This window comes from Lepidothrix coronata, unplaced genomic scaffold (genome assembly GCF_001604755.1).
Source record: "Lepidothrix coronata isolate B3197 unplaced genomic scaffold, Lepidothrix_coronata-1.0 Scaffold74, whole genome shotgun sequence".
Taxonomy (NCBI): domain Eukaryota; kingdom Metazoa; phylum Chordata; class Aves; order Passeriformes; family Pipridae; genus Lepidothrix; species Lepidothrix coronata.
In genome coordinates this window covers 2,032,827-2,054,785 of record NW_016690254.1, presented here as the reverse complement: position 1 = coordinate 2,054,785, position 21,959 = coordinate 2,032,827, and the positions used below count along the sequence as shown (strand labels likewise).

At 36.5% G+C, this 21,959-nt stretch overlaps 1 protein-coding gene across 1 annotated transcript in view; it reads left to right on the top strand.

Moving 5' to 3' along the window:
• The window catches only part of VIPR2 (vasoactive intestinal peptide receptor 2), a 55,092-nt gene that overhangs the window by 10,589 nt on the left and 22,544 nt on the right, over positions 1-21,959 (top strand). The window contains exons 3-5 of the mRNA XM_017819413.1: positions 4,261-4,368; positions 8,007-8,104; positions 21,286-21,383. Coding sequence (XP_017674902.1) covers positions 4,261-4,368; positions 8,007-8,104; positions 21,286-21,383 — 304 coding nt within the window. The remainder of the gene's footprint in view (positions 1-4,260; positions 4,369-8,006; positions 8,105-21,285; positions 21,384-21,959) is intronic.

The window sequence follows — 21,959 nt, the reverse complement described above, 5'->3', positions numbered from 1 at the left end:
GCAGGCAGGTGTTTGGTCATCCCCAGGACAGCAGGGTCCCATCACATGTAACTTGGGGAGACAAACACCATCAGTCCAAATGTCTCCCACTTCTTTCTTCTTCCTCCCACTTCACATACTGAACATGATGTCATATAGTCTGGAATATCCCTTTTGTCAGTTGGGTCACCGGTCCTGGCTGTGTCTCCTCTCAACCCCTCAGGCACCCCCAACTTCCTTACCAGCGTGGCTGCACGAAAAGCAGAAGAGGCCTTGGCTCTGTGAAAGGCCTGCTCAGCAATAACAAAAACATCTCTGTATTATTAACACTCTGTTCAGCACAAATCCCAAACACACCCCATACTAGCAACTGTGAAGAAAATTAACTCTGTACCAGCCAAAACCAGCACAATAGTTAAAGAAGAAGGTAAAGGATATAACACTAGACGTGCAGAAACAGTTGAGGAGCTAACACAGATCAAGAGCTGATTGGTTTTATGTGTGTACGTATCAAAGTGAGAGGACAAAACCACTCAATGCTTGAGAATTTATTGAAGCAGGGTGCAAACATAGAGACTAATTCCATCAATGAACATAAAAGAATAAAGGTGTACATTAATATACCTTTGGATGTTTGAAATATTTTAAAAATATTATAAATAAAGAAAATTGCAGACATTATATGAAATAAACATTGTAGTTAGATGCTTTATATAAAAATTATCATTGTATTGGTAAAATTCTTACCAGAACTAAAATATAAAACTTATTTAAAGATGCAATTATGAATATTTTGTCTCTTACTTGATTAATATCCTTCGGAGACAGTAGGAAACCGTCCTATAATGTGAAAGATGGATAAAATTTCCAGAGAATAAGAGTTTACATAATGATTTTACGCATGCAGCAGTGACGGATGACAGTCCAGAAGTCCTAAAACTGGATGAGTTAATGGCTGGACAGATAGTATAGAGTGAGTAGAGAGGAGAATATCAAGTTTGATCAAGTAGAAATCCTATGTACAGAAAGAGAAACATTTAGGACAGTATTTACCACACCTTCATGTTCCAACAGTGTGGTATTTAAGCACCATAGACTGCTTTGTAGTTGCTGAAAAGCAACAGGCAATTGTTGTGAGCAATTAATCTGGCCTAATTTCATGTGTTTTAGGATGAAGTGAATTGTTGTCTGTCACTCTCTGGCATATGTCATTGTATATGTCGTTGTAAAAGGTTACTATGATGGATGAAGAGCAGTATCTACTTGAAGACCTCTGAAACTCCACCAAGATCTCCAGTTGTGCCACATCTTTAATTTCCAAGATCAGTAGGAAATAAATTGCTAGTTTCTATTTTGCACAGTTTAGCTCGTGCTGTACAAAAGAGATATGTTTTTGGGATGGAAGAGACAGATTGATACAAGTGCAGTAAGAATGGACTCGTTAATCGTATCCCACCTTTGCATTAGAATATGTTTTCATAAGAGAAGAAAAAGGTATATGACTGCAATATTGCTAAAAATCTAGCAGCATTCAGCATTCACACCTAGTCCAGTTTTCAGACCCCCAGTGTAGTCATTCAGTGACTATAAATGCCTCCAGGATATTTCAGCAGTTTTCTCAGATTTCCCATACCGTAATAACTAAGCCTGTAAACACACATAACCTGAGGCTTAATATTGTTGGAATTCTGATGACAGCAACTCCCGTTTTTCAATGCATTTGAGTGTAGTCTAGATGTAGGAAATACATCTTTGGTGTTATTTCATTCATTTGATTTAAGGAGTCTGAAAAAGCATCATCCTCTCCTGTGCCATAGATGCCTGTAAAGTCTAAAATATGGAGGGAAAAGAGAGATAAAAAACACATTCCCCAGAAACCATTAGTGACTTGTGAAATTTTGAACATTAAAAGCTTGCATACTGAGTTCCTTCCAGCAAGCTTCAAGATCTGATACAAATTGTGTTGATTAATTTTGGTAAGCATAGGATTTGGACTTCAACTTTTCTATATAATATTACATCTAATTGAGGCTTGAGTAAAAGTTTTAAGTGGGTTTTTTGTGGCAAATGTACAAATGGAGGTTTGAAGTCTACGTTGTTCAGCTGCCTGTTTAGTAAAACCTTAGCCCAGTCCATATAGCAGCATAACAAAAATTTATAAAGGCCTCTGAACTTGTTTGCACATTACTGCAGCAAATCCATCATCTTATATTAAACAAAAGGGAGAATTTGTGAAAGTCATCAGCTTCTTTGGGTGTGCATCAACACTTTCGTGACTCACCTCAGCTCTCACTTTTAGTGGAAATGGAGATGAAATAGAAAGGTCTGAAGTACCACGAGATGATTAATCTTGTGTACTCCAGGGCTTGTTTATGTTGGATCATGCAGTACAACCATCAAAGCCAAAAGAGTTTCGTCACTGTAGTTCTGAGTGTTGGCAGATGAAGCAAATAGTTTCTTTGTCTTTCTGATTATCTGTATGTCGTGTTGTTGATGTTGTTTCTGGCTTAAAATCAATTGGGAAGGAAGTATGACCTGAATTGGCTGAGGTAAACATTCTTTTATTTTGCATAAGCCCCAGTGTTGCATCACAGAGATTTGGACTTAATCTTGACCCAAAACTGCAACTCAGGAAGCACCCATGCATGTTGAAGTTCTGTTGACTTCAAAGGCTATGAAGGTGACTCGCTCAGATGTAAACCTCTTAAATTGTGTACGGATGGGCAAGTCAACATCAGAGATATCTCAGAGATACTGTTAGTAACACAAAAAGAGGCTGATCCAGCATACAGGGCAATGGAATAAGGCATTACTTTATCTACAAACAGAGATAAACTTTGTGAAGTTTCCCTTTAGTAATCCCTTATTTTTGGCATCATCCTTCTGAATATAGAACAGATGCTGCATTTAGAACTCTACAATACTAAGAGTGAAGAAAGACGTAATCCCCATGAGCAAGTGTTTCTTCTGGAGAATAGCACTTGCTTGGGAAACTGTATACAGAGGGCTCTATGGAACTGGTGACCAAATGCAGAATTTCCTCCATCCTCCTCCTCTCATCTTCATTCGTCATCTCCAAACCCTGTTCTTGGTACCACAGAGGTTCCCTCCCAGCTATCACACTTAGATGGATGTCTTCCAAAGGAAAGCAAGGCCCATGGGAATGCTGTGCCACTGGCTTTTCTTCTTGCTGCACTAGGACACACCCCCGGGACAAATCCAACTGCTGGTCCTGTAACACACTCTTCAGTTCCCTAGTTTATGTGCACTTTGAAAATAACTTAAACTTTGAAAGCAGGATGCTGCACATTTTATGTTAACACAAGCTGTCCAAGTTTAATTGCACTGATATGGTCTAATACAAATATAGAACTTCTAAATATTCTTTTTCCAGCTTCATTGAACTCATGTGGCTTGATTTTGAGCATGACCTCACTAGCACAGAATAAATTAACAGTGAATTGCTAATACTATAAATATTCTGAAGAACAGTATGGATGTGAGCAGTTCCTAATCCAAGTTTTATGTTCTCTACTGAAAGGAACAAACTGTCTCTTAGACTTCTAATAATCTCATGGACATAATGCTGGTAGGATAAAAGTTTTATTTTTCTCTTTAGCATTAGCTACAAATTTAAATTGTCAATTGCCTTATTTGAAGACATAAATACCCAGAGTTTTGCACATGATTTTTTTTTTTTTTGAGATAACTTGAACTGTGATAATATGAATAACATTTCCTTACTTTTATATCCTTCCGGATATAAGTCCTCCTAAGGCTTATATCCAGAAACTTTCATCACTCTTTGCTTAGCTTAGAAGACATGGACTATAGATAGACACCTTTAAACATAGCATGGTTGAGCCATGTTGACTCCAACGAACTACTTAAATATTTCTTTGTGATGTTCAATCTGCATATTACTGCAGATAGAAAAGTCCATTTTGTGATTAAGAGATTCTCAAAATTTTGCAGTCCTTAATAATCCATATCAATGCTTGGAAGTTTTTTTTAAAACATTTCTTACTGTTTCTTAGCATCCTCACATCACAATGTTATAGTTTTAATGAAACATTTCACAAACAATATATTAATCAGCAGAGTCTTGTGATTTCCTTAACATTTTCGTAGAAAACGACATCTTTGCAGCTTTCTTGAAAGGGTCTAACATTTCTTGAACCACTTATCCAAAACTTCCACCAGGTCTTTATAACGTAAATACAGCAGAGTAATTTGGACCATACTGAGCTTTCAAGTCTGTTACTACTGGTTTTGTTTCAGGATGTGTTGGAGTTTGGGATAACATCACCTGTTGGCGTCCTGCAAAGATTGGAGAGACTGTCACTGTCCCTTGCCCAAAAGTGTTTAGCCTTTTTTCTGGAAAACCAGGTATTTTATTTCAAGGTGTACTTTTACTGGCTTCTTTCTGGTATTTTGTAACATAATGTACTAAAAATGGTTTATTTGGAATTTTTATTTTCTTTTTAAAGAGTTAAAATTCTTTTCAGAGCTGTTCGTGATACACCATGAAAAGACCAAATTGTCGTCTTTGTGGTCTGTACAGTGTTCTTTGAGCCAGATAATAAATATATATTCTAATCCAGTGACACCAAGTCTGGAGACATTGTTTACTCTTTTTTCACCTATTTTTGATTATTATTAAGGCATCTGAGCCTGACTGACATCTCTAACAACTGCCAGAAGATCATATGCAGATTGTCCCTTCTGTGATTAGGAGGGGAGCTCTGCCTTGCTATCACGAGAATAATGAGCCCACATTAACACATAATACCTAAAAATTATTGCTTTTGCAATTTAGGGTAGTTATTATGAAACCTCTTATTCCGCCGTTTAATAGAGCTTAAAAAGATCTCATCAGTGCCTCAGACTGTTTTAAATCTACCATATTCTGCACCATCTTGTCAATTCATCCTGCTGTGGTTTCATTTTGCACTGTGGCATGTTAGTGGAGTTTTGGAAATAGATGATGCACCCAGAATATAGATGATGCACACAGAGTATTTCACATGTATCTCATAAAGCAGCAGGAAAAATCTTACCCCCATTGTTCAGGTGAGAAACTCGTCATGAGGAGCTGGTGAAAAATGTGAAAGTCATCACAGTGATTTAATTCTGTTTTTGAGGTTAACTTGGGGTATGACTAAAATACCTTTATTCTCAAAACTGTTGATTAAATCTTGTTCCAGTAAAAAATAGATAACTAAAACAATCTACACATGAGCAAAGGTTTTCATTCCTGGAGCTGGTGAATGTTGATTAGTTTATCATGGATAGTCTAAACAGTTTATAAAGGGGAAAGTATGTGTTATCTTCACTAAATCTTACGAAATCTATAAAAGTATTCAAATGACTCAAACAAAGATATTAAGGTGTTGTCATGAGACAAGGAAAACTTATAAATATCAAAAATTCAAAATCTGAATTAAATCATTCTGCTTCTGTCTATTTGCCAGACAGAGCATGTACTCTCTCTCTGGAGTTTATTTCATAACTGTTAGTTATTATTACAACAATATTTTAATTTTACTATAAAACAAATATAAATATTTAAGTCTGAAACCTTCACAGTGCACTGCGACTCTGTTTCACCTTAGCATGGTGTCAGCAAGACTGAAAGAGTCCTTCCTTTTTATAATTTTCTGTAATTTTCTCAGATATAGATTTTTTTCATGACTACCTGTTTACTTCTTGCTTGTGAAACTACAGGGTGTTTTTTAAGAGGTAATTAGAGGTAATTTAGGGGTAATTAAGGGTGCTTTTTAAATCTTGTCTTTCTATAATTTCAGAGAAAAAAGAAAGCAAACATCTTGCATGGTTGATTCAATTAAGATCTAACTATCTTAGCACCTTTATAATTTTATTATGCTCAGGAATATGTTATCTATTTAATTCATACACAGTACATTTCAAATAAACTTCATTCTTATAGCAGAAAATTACAAAAATATATTTAAACAACTTTTTATTTAGCCAGATTTTTGAGATGTATGTTTTAGCTTTTTACTGTTTTAAAGGAGTTAAAATTCTACTACAAGATGATCTAGACTATCTAATTTTTATACAAGTATTCCAAGTCGAAAGTAGATTTTTATATGCCATCAATTCTTTAAAGAATTTCTTAATTTAAATCATGAATTTAAAAAAGTGTTTGTCTTCTCATCCTTACAAATTTTGGAGACCTGGCTCTAAATTTCTTCTGTGATGCTTGAGATCATAGTTTAAGCATCCCACATAATTAATTCTCTATTGAATATTAGTAACTTTTTATTAAAAGATCTTTTACTGTAAAAGCAGCCATATTATCCTATAATGTTTTCCCTGTATTTTACATGACAATGCAAGTTTAGGAGTCTCAGAAAGTTATTCTGTGAAGTTCTTATTCAAATGTATGCGTTGAGTTACAAGTTTTAAATCAGGTTGCCTTCCAAAATACTTCATTGCATGAAAAGGTGGAGTAGAAATAAATAATGCCTTCCATAGAACATTGCCCAACATTGCCTTTAGGTTAGAAGGCATTAGAATACTTGAAGCAGAAAATACTTCAGCCCCTTGAGTACATGGAATCTTTTTATTGCTTTGACGTAATTTGTGGTTCTGTTAAGACGTTCCTCTGCTCTGCCTAGTCAGAGAATCTTGATGCACTTTTAAAGTGAAGACTCTTCACCATGTATAAATAGGTTACATTTTCTTTTAAAAACGTCATGTCTGTGCCAAATGGCAGAAGTGGTCCTGTTGTTTGAGGAGACACTGTGGATTTAGGTCAAGGTCTTTTTATTAGCTGGAAAGATTAGATTGTGGATTGGTAAACTATTTGTTGGATATTTACAACTTTCCACCGAAAACTTTATACAAAGAAGAACTTCCAGTAACCAGTCAGCAAGATAAAAATCACAAAAGCTTTAGTTTGGAGTGTATATAAACAAGTTTGGTTATTCTTGACCAAAGCTGATCTGTGACACATAAATTTATTTTTCTATGGTGAAAAACAGGCATCTTTAAGTCACTTAAAGACCAGTGGTACACTCCAGACCAAAGCAATATATTATTATGCATTTCAAGCATTATGGGTATACAAGTCGCTTTAAGAAATGTGAGGGGAATTTGGCCATGAACTAACATTAAGTTATAATAACATTAATGACTATTCGTTAGTCTGACATCAGTCTTTTCAGTTTTTTCTTATTGAAGCTATTCCACAGCGCATGAACATTAATTCATTTTAATTAAATTAAGAAGTGGAATCACGGGTTGCCCCCATCTCATCTGTGTGACTTCTGTAAAGAGTTAACTTAGCTCAGTTCCAACCAGAAAACCAATTCTGAAATAAATAGATATCCAAAATTCCTTTCCAGCCACACTTCTACAGGTCCTGTATGTTTCTTGGACTACATTGTTTCAATATTGGTTCAAAGAGTGAGATTCAGCATACATTTTTATTTCCTTGTTCTTCAACCTATAACATGATTTGGCCTTTAAACTTCAATACTAACCTTACCAACGTTTGCTGTAGTTATTCATCACCATAATGTCTAAGAACTTTTATAACTCTTCAGTAGATCACTTGGTATTGGCTTCTCAGAAAAGCTTAAATAGGAGATTGGAACAACTTTCACTTAAATTACTTTTCTATCAAATTACTTTACCTACAAATTACCCCCTTTATGGAGTGAGCCAAAAGACTTTAAATAAAACAGCAAAATACTTCAGGCTGTTGCAGATGTAACAGAAATATCTGTTACACTGAAGGAGAATCCTGCTATCACAGCTTGGCTTTACTTTTGTTTTTCCGTAGTGCAAAGGAAACTCCAAGCAAGAGCAAAAGCCAAAGCAGTGTGAATGAAGAGCACGTGAAAGGAAATGGCTGGGTTGCTCTAACAGGAGTCCTAGGGAATACAGGAAACAGAGTTAGGTTGTGACTAACTAGTGACAAAAAGGTTGTCTAAAGATTCATTGATGAGGACACTTTTGAATCTTTCTGATTTAAACTCTCGAATTTTTCTTTACAGGAAATATTAGCAAAAATTGTACAAGTAATGGATGGTCAGATATTTTTCCTGACATCTTAAGTACTTGTGGATATAATGACTATGAAGATGATTACAAGGTAGGAGAAGTACTTTTTCTATTCATTTTGATGCTGGTGTTCAATACATCTATCAGACATATTCTGCTTTTAAATAACTCCCATTTTACTCAGACTCAATGAAAATCAGACTGAATGAAAATTCTGCAATAATTTCTGGTAGCATTGGTTGCAATATGCTTGGATTGCGGTTGAGATTGAGATAAAACCAGAAATATAGAATTCAGTAACTGTTTGAAATTCAAGCCCGTAAGGAGTTGGTAATTGCAGTAATGCATCTGTGTTTCTAATATTGCAGTGTTACTCAGCTTATGCACCATATGTTTTGCATTGTGTTATTTCAAGAAGTTTCACTTATTTCAAAAGAATATTCAAAAGAAGTTATTTCCAAACTGAATACTGTAAGAATCTATCAATAGTACATGCACCACTTGCTTGCTGGTATCTGTTCAAGTTATAAGTAAAATAGAATTAATTTAAGTCACTGGAGTTATTGCAGATTTATATTGGACATTAAACTGCGTTAGCAATTGGAAGTGCTTCAGAAAGCTATCAAGGTATCTTTAATACACTATGCATGGAAAACCAAATTTGTTCACTTTGCAGATTTTATTTCTTGTTCTTTTTATTGAGGGAGAGATTTTTTTCCATCACATTTTACGTATTTTCTCTCTGTTTTCCTGCTGAGGCTAACAGAGCAAGATTTTGTTTACAACCATGAGCTCATAGTGTCAGTAAACTCTTGTTACCCAAAACAGATTAAGGTCTCTCATGAATAAAAATACTTGTCTGGTTGGGTTTTTTTTCTGGATTTCAGTTTGTGTGGAATAGCTGTAGCAGAAATGTTCTGTCAGGTTTGCAGAGATGTGCATGCAGTTTTTGCCACCTCTTTCTGTGTTTGAAAGCCCAACCATTACTAGAGTTGAAAATAGACAGTAAAGAAAATTGAAAGAATATGTTGTTTCCCCAGCTTTTCTGAAGAAACATTATAAAATGTGTATGATCTGACAACTTGGGAACACAGGTGTATTACTGCTAAAAAAACCATTTTAAACACTGTCATTTGCCCCAGACATTGTCATGACATGTGAAAATGGGTCAAGACGTAAAAATTCAAATTAACAAAAGATAATATTTCAAGTACTGGGAAACACTTGATTAGCAAATGGAGTAGTACAATAGAAAAGCAGTTCTTGTTTGACATATTCATTAATAATTTGAAAGAGGCAAATGAAATGCAAATTGACTATACTTGCAGGAATTAACCTAGAGAACTGGAAATAGGAAGCAGCAGTAATATTTACAAAAGCCTTGAAAAAAACCCAAAAATAAACATGTTAGAATGAAGATCAGAAGAGAGATGTGGGAAGCACGTACTGAAAAAATCATTAGCAAAAGTACAACAGACAGGATATAATAGATATATCATAGGGAAAATAGAAAAAATACAAGCGTCATGCAGTTGTGAGATTTCAGGAGGCATTTGAGGTTCTGCACCAACCACTTGTTTACGCAGAAGACGTTTCCTTCATTTTGGATCTTAGTGCTCAATGGTAACACCTCAAACCAAAACCTTTACTTGGCATAAATCAAGTTATTTTTTTGAGTTTTGGTGTGTGTGATCCTGTTGTTGTTTTTCTTTTTTTTAAGCTAGTATTTCAACAGTAAGAGCTAAAAATAAAGTCCTAAGTATTTGGATACTGAGTATTCTGGACACAATTTGTCATGCAACAATATGCTTTGTAGATGGTGTATGAGGTTGCCCTCAAAGTCAAGGTAACAAAGGAGATAATATTTTAGAGAAGGTGGCAAAATATTTTTCCTATGGTAAGTCCTAAATTCTCTTCTGTATGCTTTCCTTTGAAGGCAGTGTTAGAGGAGTAGGTAGAAACTGTCTTTGGTGCCACTTTGGTGCCTGCATCTTCACTGCTGAATGAGTTTCCATTATAGATCCAACGTAGTATTTTTCCTGTGTGTTTTTTCTGTCTTTTAAGATATAGACTCATATTTTTAATGCAAGAGGGGCTTATTTATATACATATTTTATATTTATCTTATATATATATATATATATATATATATATACACACAGACATATCTATCACTCCAGATATGCATCTCTTTTGGACAGTTTTGAAACTTCCAGAGAAGATTTAAATTATAAAAATTGGTGAGCAAATACTGAACAAACAATTTATTAACAGGCACCAAATGTTTATGCTGAAAAATGTTTATACACTGAAATGAGAAAGCTTATTTAAAAGCACTATAAACTTGTCATCTATTATTTCTCTGCTGAAAAAACTTGCATCAACAGTTTACCTTGATTTTATGTTCAAACTAAAACGTTCAATTTTTATTCTGTGTCAAATTGTCTATTTGCAGCTTATATGAAAAGAAACTATTTTCTTAACATTTTGAAATTAGCAATGAGTGTCTGATACAGAACCCTTATTTAATTCTATGTTAGATCCATGTAGTGTTTACTGGTCCTGCCGTTATTTATAGGAGATTAATTTGATAAGTATGACTGTCCTGCTTTCAGCTGTGATAGGGTTAATTTTTTTCCTAGCAGCTGTTACAGGTCTGTGTTTTGAATTTAGTGTGAGAGTAATGTTGATAACACACTGATGTTTTAGCTGTTGCTAAGTAGTGCTTACCCTGAGTCAAGGACTTTTCAGATTCCCATGTTCTGCCAGTGAGCAGGTGCACAAGGAGGTGGGAGAGAGCAAAGCCAGGACAGCTGACCTGAACTGGCCAGAGAGATATTCCATAGCATAGAATGTCATCATCATCATCATCATCATCATCATCATCATCATCATCATCATGGCTAGGCTTCGCGAACGAAGATTTGGGAAGGCTCTATCCACATTTGTTACAGGCACGCTGGTGGCTTATGAGGCCAATATGAGACAGACATATCCGATTGCAAAAGGCACAGCAGAAAGACTCCTTAGGAGGTGTATTCTGCAAGACACGGTTCTTTCTGCGTTACCTTTTCTCCTCGAGAGTGATCCTGCGTGTGTTCTCAAAGGAGACAGCTGCGTTATAGATGGTGTGTCTCCAGGCCTCCCGGTTTGAGGCCAGAGTAGACCAGTTATGATGATCAATATGGCCAAGGCTGAGATGTTGTTTCAAGGAGTCCTTGTATCTTTTCTTCGGGGCTCCTCTCATGCGGTAGCCAGTGGCAAGTTCACCATAAAGCAGGATCTTAGGGAGGTGGTGGTCCTTCATCCTGGAGACGTGCCCTGCCCATCACAGCCGTGTTCTCAGCAACATGGTCTCTATACTTGTGACAGCAGCTTGTTCTAGAACAGATGTATTGGTCACATAATCTGACCAGTGGATGTTTAGGATCGTACGGAGGCAGCGTTGATGGAAGCGCTCTAGGAGACACAGGTGGTGGTGGTAGATGACCCATGATTCGGAACCATATAAGAGAGTAGAAAGCACTATGGCTTTGTAAACACTGATCTTGGTGCTTTTCTTCAAGTGTTTATTACACCATACTCTTTTGTGGAGTTTTCCAAAAGCACTATATGCCTTTGCTAACCTGTTGTCTATCTCTCTGTCAATCTTACCAGAATGTCATACCCAGAGTATAAACTGGGAGGAGCTGGCTGGGAGATGCCTTTTGCTGCTTGGAGATGGCATCGGTCAGTGGGTGCTGAGCAATTGTGTTGGGCATTGCTTGTGTTGTTATCTCAACACAGGTTTTTAAGCTTCCCAGTTCCCCTCCCCATCCCACAGGGCAGCGGGGTGGGGAGGCAGGAGGAGGAGGGAGAGATTGAGGAGTTGTGTTATGACACAAAGCATCCTTTGTTGCCACTGGAGTTAAAGCAGGACAATGATGATGTCTGAACAAAATGTTTGTATGTTGTTACCACAGCAAAACCTTTATTAATACCTCCCGACCCTTTTCTGTAAGTCAGCTAGTTACTGCTAACCTTCAAGATCAAGTTTTAGCTTCATCTCAGGTACTCAAATAAGTGTCCTTTTTTCCATTTTTTATTTCTGTGGAGCTCATGGCAGCACAACCGTAAAATAAAGAGCTGGATTTGACCATTCTAGAAACACACATCAAGGTATGTTAACCCAACTCAAGCCCCACTGCAACCTTTCCTTAGCATATTTTGACATCTTCTATCTAGACCAAACAAACTGGAGTCATGTCCTAACTGTCATCAGACAGTCCTAAACTCTCTGTGTCAGGACTATTAATATACAGCAAGATGTCTGGTGAATGTAAAGCACTGAAATGTGCTTTAAATTTTTATTTAAAATAATGACTGAATCACTTAATACAGCTTTGTCTAATCTTAGTGTGAATTGGCCCGAGATTTATTAGATCACACAAAAGCCCCAACATACACAAGTTACAGACTGTGTGATTTGAATGTGTAGTGTCGTACAAAGAGAAGGATCCTCCGGGCTATTAAACGTGGTGATACTGCTGCAGCTTGTACATTAAGTAGGAGCATCATCCATGGAGGAAGTATTCCCCCATTTTGCTGGTTTCCTGAAGCGTTCACTCTTAGGCAGCTGCCAGAGAGAACATCGTGAGTGTGCTGCAGACACACCACCAGGGCACGTGGAGTCAGGGCAGTGAGGTCAGGGCTGACACAAACCATGTCTTGAATGTCTGTAGCTACCTTTAGAAAACAGATGCATCAGTGCTGTCTGCAGAGTGGGTCACTGCACTGGACTAATGGGTTGTTTGTGTTGATTCTAAATTGAATACTTGCCTCTCAACAAAATGAAACTCAAGGAAGCCATCTACCAATGCTTTTTGCACGTACCTGTAAGTCTTGTTATATTTATTTATGTATTCTGCATTTTTTCATTTATTTTTCCATGAGGAACAATTAAGAGGTGGGTACTCCTTAAAATAAATGCAAAATCTTCCACTGACGTCAAGGGAGGACTAGGACTGAATATTAGCCGATATTGTCTCTCGTGGAACACAGAGGGAATTTACTTTAATTGCAGGCTATTCAATAAACTGCAGAATATAGGTATGTCATGAGAAAGTTCACATTCACAGATACATCTGCTGATACACATTCACACAGGAAAATGTTGAAGTTTGTGCATTTCTAAAATTGTCATCTCTCCCACCACAGTTAGGGAACTTTAAATAGGAAGACATTCTGATTGACATAATTAAAATTAATGACACTACTTTTATTAAGAGAGACTTATGGCAATGCTGGTCTCATCTTTTTTGAGTGATGTTTAGCCTTAAGGTGAATTGGAGGAGAAAAGTCAGAAAACGGATATCATTAATTACTTGTATACAGATTATTGAATACTCTGAGAAATACCAACTTTACTATGTGTTTGTAGTAAACAAAATGAAGAGAGACTTGGGATGATAATGGTCATAAATTCTGAGTAATGATCAATCATATTTCTGGGCAAATGAATAAAGAGGTGAGGTATTTTTTTTACATTCAGGGTGACTTCTGGTCAACAGCAAAACTCCTTTGAACAAAGAGTTAAGCCCTAAACTTTCTCCAGGGTTTTGTCCTTCAGCATTGAGGTACCTTCTCACCCCTAGAGGTCCTTCCAAACCAAGGCTGAGGTTGAAAGATCCACTGGGTAACTGTCAATTTTGCCTAGGAAGCTTCTGTGCTATTCTGTAAATAAACAGAAGACTTCTATCTCCTGAATATAGTAAAAATAATATGAAACTAACTTTAAAGGAAACATTAGCTGAAACAGGTGTCTTTTCTAAGAAAACAAAACACAGGTGTGCCCAAGAATAGATTTTACAAAAAATTTATTGAAGATAACATAAGTTACACAAACTTACACTAATTCAATTTATTTTTATAAGTGTGGGGGTTTGTACCCTTTTAAAACCTATTAACATTAGGTAGCCACAAAAGAAGAGGAAACATTTTAGGATTAGATTTTTAGAAAGCATTTATGATTTTTGTAAACATTTCCATTATTTGTTTCCTGAAAATCATAAGCTACTGATTTTTTTCTGTGCCTGACCACCGATTGAGTTTAGCTTAGTGGTTTTAATATTAATATTTTTCTCAGAACTTTAGAAATAAGTTGTCAGGTTTCAGTTTTGGAATCAGTATTGCTCAGATAATCCCATGAATATTTTGCAGAGGCAGCTGTTCTTACCACCGTTGCAAAAGTACTGATTTTGTTAGACTTGCAGAAAAGTTTATGTCATTTCAATTTCCTAATGGTATTTCAATGTCATGTGTATGATTCTAGTCAGTTTGTGCTTTGAATACAGCTGTAAAATCTAAAGGCGTTTTGATATTTCTTCTGTATTATAACATTTTAGAAATCTAATTTAGTTTGAAATTCTGTTTTGGTCAATCCATACTGTTGTTGCAGTCATTTTACTCCTGCCAATCTTGCACTTTTTTTTTTTTAAGTTCAGAGGTTAAAGCTGAAGGTTAGTTGAGACCTGGCTGATTATAGTTCAGACAGAGTAGTAAGAAAGAAACAAGATACGCCCATCTTACATAAAAGACATGGATTTTTATGTGCCATTAGATTTGGTATTGCTTTGCCTGTTTCTTTTGCAGCAATGCAATATAAAGAGTTTGTTTCTAAATGTACCAGGTAAAATAAAGACGAATGACAAATATCTAATAGCTATAACTATGTCAATATTAGTCTGATCAAATTCCTGGTTTTCAACTGCCCCAACACAATGTGGAATTTAATTCTTTGTCTTTATAGGGGTCATTGGTATATTTAATTAACACATAATTTTAGAACACCATTAACTAATTTTTTTTGTTGAGTCAGTAAAAGTTATAGAGGCTTTACAGGCAAATTAAGACACCTCTATTTACGTTGATAGAGGAAATTTAAGCAGCAGCATGATTGCATTATCTTTGATGCTGATAAAGTGCTTCATGCTAATCATCTAGAACATTCCAATCATCTAAATTTTTTTGAAAATCAAAACACCTGAATTTGAATAACTGTAATTTTTGATGTAATGGATTAAAAATGGGTTAGTGTTTACTAAGTTCTGCAACAGTTTGAGGAGCAAGATTAATCTCTGATCAGTAGAAAATTTTAAAGCATTTAAGACTTCTGACCATTATAAAACTAAACCAATAAAATTGTTTGAAAAGAAGGAAATGTGTTCTTTTCCACCATTACAAGTGTAGAATAGAGAATAATTAAAAATGACTGTGATAAAATAATTTCAATTGTGTAATTATTTCTTATTTACTTGTACTTAGCTTGGATAAAATGACCATGGTCAGTATTAAGGTAACATCAAAGCACTCCCAGCTGATTGTCTTCCTTGCTGACATATCTCCATGCAGCTATTTCACAGTCATCCTTTTGGCAGATGAATGGCCAGCAGACAGACTCAGTCCTGCTGATACCAACAGCTGCTGTGCTGGCCTAGAAGTACACAGGGTTCTTGTTTTGATTTTAGCCAGACTATTTGTTGTGTACAGAATGTCAGAAACACTTTATTAAATAACATAGGGTTTTTTTCTGGAGGAAGACAACCTCTTCTGTTGTCTCTGGGAGAGAAGGGGGAGAAGTGATGAGAGTCCCTTTCCATGCAGCCTGCCTGACAGCTCCTGTCAAGCTCAGAGAACAGAGCTAGAGGCTAAATTACAGGCACAGTTGTAGCAGTGTGGCTGGCAACTGATGTTTGTTAGTAAGTTCATGTGGGGTTTAACCTTTTTTTCCCTTCATTTAAGAATTCTTAAATCAGATAGGTCCAGTTTCAAAAGTGTCACTCAACGGAGTTTTTCTGAAATCAAATCTAGACAGATTTTTCAAGATGGTCCGGAATGACAAAAGAATTAAACAAATCCAGCTTTCTTGTCGGGCATGTTTCAGTCAACCCATTGCAGCTTTAACAGCTACTTTCTTTATGCCAAAGTACAAAAAAAAATCTCTTATTCCATAGTCTAATGGCAGTAATATATTTAAAGTAATATTTTCAATTCTGTAATAACATCTGTCATGCAAGTTTGTTTATAGATGGCAACAATTTTGGTAAGTTTGTGGAGTTTAATGCAATTTATGCATCTACGTCCACAGGTGGAGTTACTAGACAATAATCCAGCTCCCAGCTTGAAAATGAGGTTTTATGATGCCTTCAAAAATTGACAAGGTGAAGGGTCTTTCAACATTCCATGTTACAGACACAGTGAGACATAGTTCTGACTGCCTGTAGAGGTGACAAATGGCGCTTTATAGAGAGGCAGGGAGGACGCAAATGTGATGTCTCCTGTGTTTCTTACCAGTGCTATGAAATTGGCCATCAGATATTTTCTAATGACAAAAATTATCCCAGTTGAAAGTTGCTAATATCTAAAACATGACACAACTGAAGTCAAAGATGTCTCTGGTGGGAAACCTTTTACTGCTTTCAGGGGATTTCTGGACCATTCACCATGTCCTTTAGCAGATGATTTTACTACTGACTTTGAAAATTCACTCCATTGACATAAAAATAATCTCAGAAATGCAGTTAGATAAATTTGTGTGGAATTCCGAGACTGCCTGGAAATTAATTTGAGCTACTTTCTTCTCTTCAAATGTTTCTGAACATTTTTTTTAAATAACTTCCTTCTTTTTTGTTTGATATGCTATTCTTTCGGTCTATTTGATGCATTTGCAAACTGACAGCCTCCAAAGCTGGCAATTTATCCACTTAACCATGAACACCAAAAGGTTGTGAGTTAGATATAAATCTCCAGGAAGTTCTGGAGGCATTATTACAGACAGGTCAGTCAAAAACCTTGTGCAGTATATAATATAATATAATATAATATGTAATGGCCAGTCTTTGCGAGCGAAGGTTTGGGAAAGGTCATTAACCCTTCGAGCCTGCGCAGTGGATTTTTTAGGTGAGAGACAGCGTGCGCTGAACTGAGCCCACCCTTTAATCCTGAGGTTCATCTGCCGGGGCCGAGCAAGCTTGGACAGTGGCAGTGAGGTCCCCAGGACGTAGGTTTGTTTAGAGTGACCTTCTCTTAGATGGATTGCCACACAGGGCTGACGAGCTCCATCTGCCCGGGGGGCTGGGAATCGAACCCGGGTCGCAGCAGTGAGAGTCCTGCACCCTAACCACTAGACCACCAGAGGCAGTATACTTTATTGGCAAAAGCAACAGATCAGAATCAAGGCTTTCCCATGGGAACATTTGTCGTACTGCAATTTCCCAATGATTACTTCTAGTCCAGAATCATTCCTATAAACATCTTAGCACATGCCATCTAAAGAAAATAGTGACAGAGGATCTGTAAATCCCTTGATCATGTGTTCAAATTTGTGACAGTAGAATAGGTGCTGTGCCTGTGAAAAGAATTAGGAGAGAGAAAGAATGTAGAAGTGCAATTCCTTCTGAAAAAGATGGGGAAAAGTATGTAAAAGTGAGCAAAGGCAATGTAGACTAAACACAGACAGAAGTTTGATATATTTAGCACCAAAAAAATTTATATATTTCCTAAACAAAAGCTTCCAAGACAAGACCAAAAAAATATAAATAGTGAGAATATAAAATCTCTCACTATATCTGATATGCTTAGACCTCTTAAAGGATTATTAACATAATAAAAATACAATACATAGATGAGGGAATGACATGACAACACAAGTGGTCACTGTTTTATTAGCAGCAAACTTGTTGCATTGCAAATAATTGCATCAGAAGAAGCAATTGGAAGACGATGAACCCATATGGTTTAGGATATCCCTTTGGTCAGTTGGGGTCAGCTGTCCCAGCTCTGTCTCCTCCCAAACTCTCGTGGTCCCCCAGCCCCCACTGGTGGAGCAGCCTGAGAAGCAGGAAAAGGAACACTGTTGAGCAACAGCTAAAACATTCCCGTGTTATCAACAGGGTTTTCATCACAAATCCAAACCAGCACCCTATGAGCTGCTAGGAGGGAAATCAACTCTTTCCCAGCCAAACCCAGGACAAAGGCCCAGCCCAAGTGTCAGGTGTGAGAGGAAGCACAAGGGAATGAACCAAGGAGGTGACGGGAGAAGGTTTAATGTCTAACCAGAGGCAACTAGTCTGGAATACAGCAGATGCATGAGTTGGAATGTGTCAGTCTCACATATTTCTTGTCTCAGAGTTATTTCTCCTCTTAGGCAAACCAAAGACTGTTTTTGGAGCAAATCATATAATCTACTCATAGCACACTGTGGCTCAGCAGCAAAAAGGAGCCTTATAGCTGCTTTAAGATTTTCTAGCACAATGAGAAGTCTGAAAAGGAAGGAGGAGGTAATTTCTACTGGGCAATGTCAAGGGCCAGGACACAACTTACCTCATAATTCCAGGTTGAGGTGCTTCCCTTTTGAAGGCTATTAAAAAAATACAAATTACAGGAGGCCAATGGTTATTTTAACATGTCAGGATTTGTTAAGCTACTTGGTAGTTCCCCAAGATAAGAAGATGGGAGAAATATAAAGTGCCCCTGCGTGCACTCTTACCAGGTGGTATGTGTGTGGTTTTAGGATACCTGGGGAGACACCTGTCTCTGCTCTGCAGTAACGTGATGTTGAACATCATTGTTACTTTTAAAAGTGTCTCCACCAATCAATTTTTTCCATGAAAGTGAAAGAGGAATCTTCCACTCAGCATTAACAATAGTGAACAATGTTTCTAAAATTGTTTTCAAATACAATTCTAAAAATATTTTTCGAAACTAACGTAACTTCACACAAAATCAGTTCTGAAGAGCTGCTCTTCAATTCCCTGCTAGAATGGCAGAATTACTCTCCCCAGTTTGGCTCATTTTTGAAGAGCTCTAAAAACTATGCCTACAGACAAGCACTGCACATCATCCTTACACTTCTTAATTTGGCTTCTGTCATAGCAAAAGGAACATCAGCCATTCTCCAGGCAGTTTTTTGGGAATATAGTGACAACCAGTTTCTCAGCAGTAATTACAGAAGCCCATGGCATCAAGAACTCTACAAATACTTTGAGCACCCTCCTTCATTTATTCAACCTGACATGTTCTGCAAAACCATAGAAAAAGGCTTCTCCAATAAATGACAACATTTTGGCACCCCCATTTCCTCATCAACAGTATTCTGGAAGAAAAAGAGTCTTATTTCCTGACCTTGTGCACAACAGGAGTAGCAAATATAGTGTAAAGCTTAGAAATGATGCACAGCAGTTCCACAACAAGCTCTGTCATCATCTTGTTGGCATTTGAAGACCCCATATCTACTGAATACATTTCTACTGAAAATACAAATAGAAGCCTGAATTGCCTTCAAATCAAAAAGTTCTTCACATCCACCACGTAAATGTCACAGATTTGAGAAAGATAAATTTCATTTGCAAAAAAAAAAAAAGTCACAGTGGCAATAATCCTGTGCTTAGTATTCCATTCAGAATTATTGCACTACTTAAGAGTCCTATATAGCAAACACAGGATTCACATGGGTGTCCATAGAAGGACAAATGTTGGTACACTCTGGGTAGCTGCACTTGAATTAGTCACTGTGGGGCCTCTTCACTGTCTGTAGAAGTATATCCAAAGAAGTCCATGTTGACTGCTGACATAAATACAAGAAGTGCTTCCTAGAAGACCCTATGAAGAGACCCTACATTGCCTGAGATGTTTATATTTGCAGTGTAGACTCCTAATGGTCAGTGAAATAGAGCCTATGATTCATACCCACAGCGTAGTAGGAGTGTAGTAGGGCTCTGCAGATATACACCAGATTCTTTATAGAGATCAATTAAGTAATGCTTCAGATTTTATTATTTCAATCAGTCAGGGACACAAATTAAAAAAAAAAAAAAAAAGAAGACAGGATTTATTCAGGATTTTGTCTAGGGAACTCTCTTGTGGTCCTTCAGGTGACACTGGAAACTTTGTTAAGTCCATATTTTCCTTCTTTATTTCTGAAGTAAAGCAAACAAAATATTAACATGTCAGGACAGTTGTCAAAAAGGTCATCACAGCTTACTTTTCCAATTTAAAAGAGATTTTTGTTTCCTGTGACACTGTGTATACCACTTTCAGCTCCTAACAAGCAGGACAGCTGCTATGAATGCACTTATGATATCTGGCAGTTGTTTCCCATATTTTTGCCCTTTAACCATATCTACAACAGTGCACTTGTGAGATTCTTCATTTCACATTTCAGTTCATCTTTTCCACATCTGTATAATATGCGCAAAGTGGATGTTCAGCTAATTTCGTCATGAATCAGGTTTGCTAAAATTACCTCTTTACTTGGCCTTTTAATGATATAAAAATAAATGAATTAGGTGATTTGCACTTCCTTTTGCTATCTTAGTTTATTTAAAAGTATTGCTTCCTTGCTACTTTTTACAAACATTATTTGAGAAGGTTAGTGATAACTATGTGCACTAAATATTGAAATTCTGTCTGTTATCCATATCACTTTCTACGCAGCGATTAAAATTTTTAATTTCATAACATTATAAAAAGCTTTAAATATTTTATCTAGCTTGAATGGAAATTTAAGTCAGTCTAATGTTTTTGTTGTAAGCAGAAATGAAGCAGATTAATTCTGAGAATATTTAGCATTATTTTTCTTGATGTTGTCATTCAGAATAGGACTTATATGTAATATGAGCGGGTAAATTTAAAGATAACTGAAGTCAATCAGCAGACTGGGCATTTCAGCCTGTTTTTGTTCTGTTGAAAAATTTCCTTTCCAAGTTGTAGCAAACTACTAAAGAACGAAAGGGTTGTTTGGGGTCAGAATTTAGTAAAGTATTTGAATATTTAGAATGGTAAATTAATGAGATTTAAACAAGTCTTTAAAATTAAATTCATGTATACATGCATTACAAAGTTCACTAGAGCAGAAGGACTGAGAGAAATTATATCTTTTAGCGATAATCCATTCTTTAACTGGCTCATTCTTCCTAGTTTGTGTTTATGGAAATGTATGAATCTGATGCTTTCTTTGACTTCATTGACATGGTATAATCAACTGGAATGGTACCAGCTTGTGTGTCTAAGTCTTGAGTTCCTGAGGCTGAATTTTCTACTGAAGTCAATTGGCTAGAGATGCTGCATTGCAAAAAATGTGTTGGAATAGAGATATAACATCCTCATCATGTACTGTAGAGCAGAGAGTGAAAATAATGCTGTAGCCTTCAGAGCTATTTAATGGTCAATTATAACACTTCACAGTCAATTTTACATATTAGTAAGTGGTTTCTGCATATATATTTTTCTGTTCAGGTCAACTTCTATGTGAGGGTGAAAGCAATTTATACCCTTGGACACAGCGTCTCTCTGATTGCTCTTACAACAGGAAGTATAATTCTTTGCCTTTTCAGGTATGTATTTTTCATGAGTAAACTAACAATGATAAGGTGGTTTTAACTGTTGTCTGATTGCCCACATATTTAGAAAATGCATTGGTTTTACACCTTTCTAATTTAAACAGCTGACAATAATGTAATGCTGTCTTGATTTTTGCTAGCAATAATAATATTAAAAAGTTTCAAAGCACTTTACACATTTACAGACATTACAGCTGGTGTAAGAAAGAATAGCCATTTAGGAATGGATTACATAAAGCATTTTCTATTTCATTATTAAAATCAACAGCTTGAATTGCTCTTGAGTATTAGTAGGATGCTGGTCACAACACTGGACGAGTGGGCGGCCGTATTTTGCAGAAGCTTCTGAGTAGTCTCCAGGGTTACTGTAATCAAAGGTAATCATTAATTTGTCCAAGTGGAGTTGTAAATCACAGAATCACCTTCAAGATCATCTAGTCCAGCCATCAACCTAGCAACCTTATCAATCATCCCTAAACTGTGTCCACATGTGCCACATCCAGGCTCCTCCTGAACACTTCCAGAGACAGACTCCACCCTGGGCAATTTATTGTGAAAAGTTCAAATATC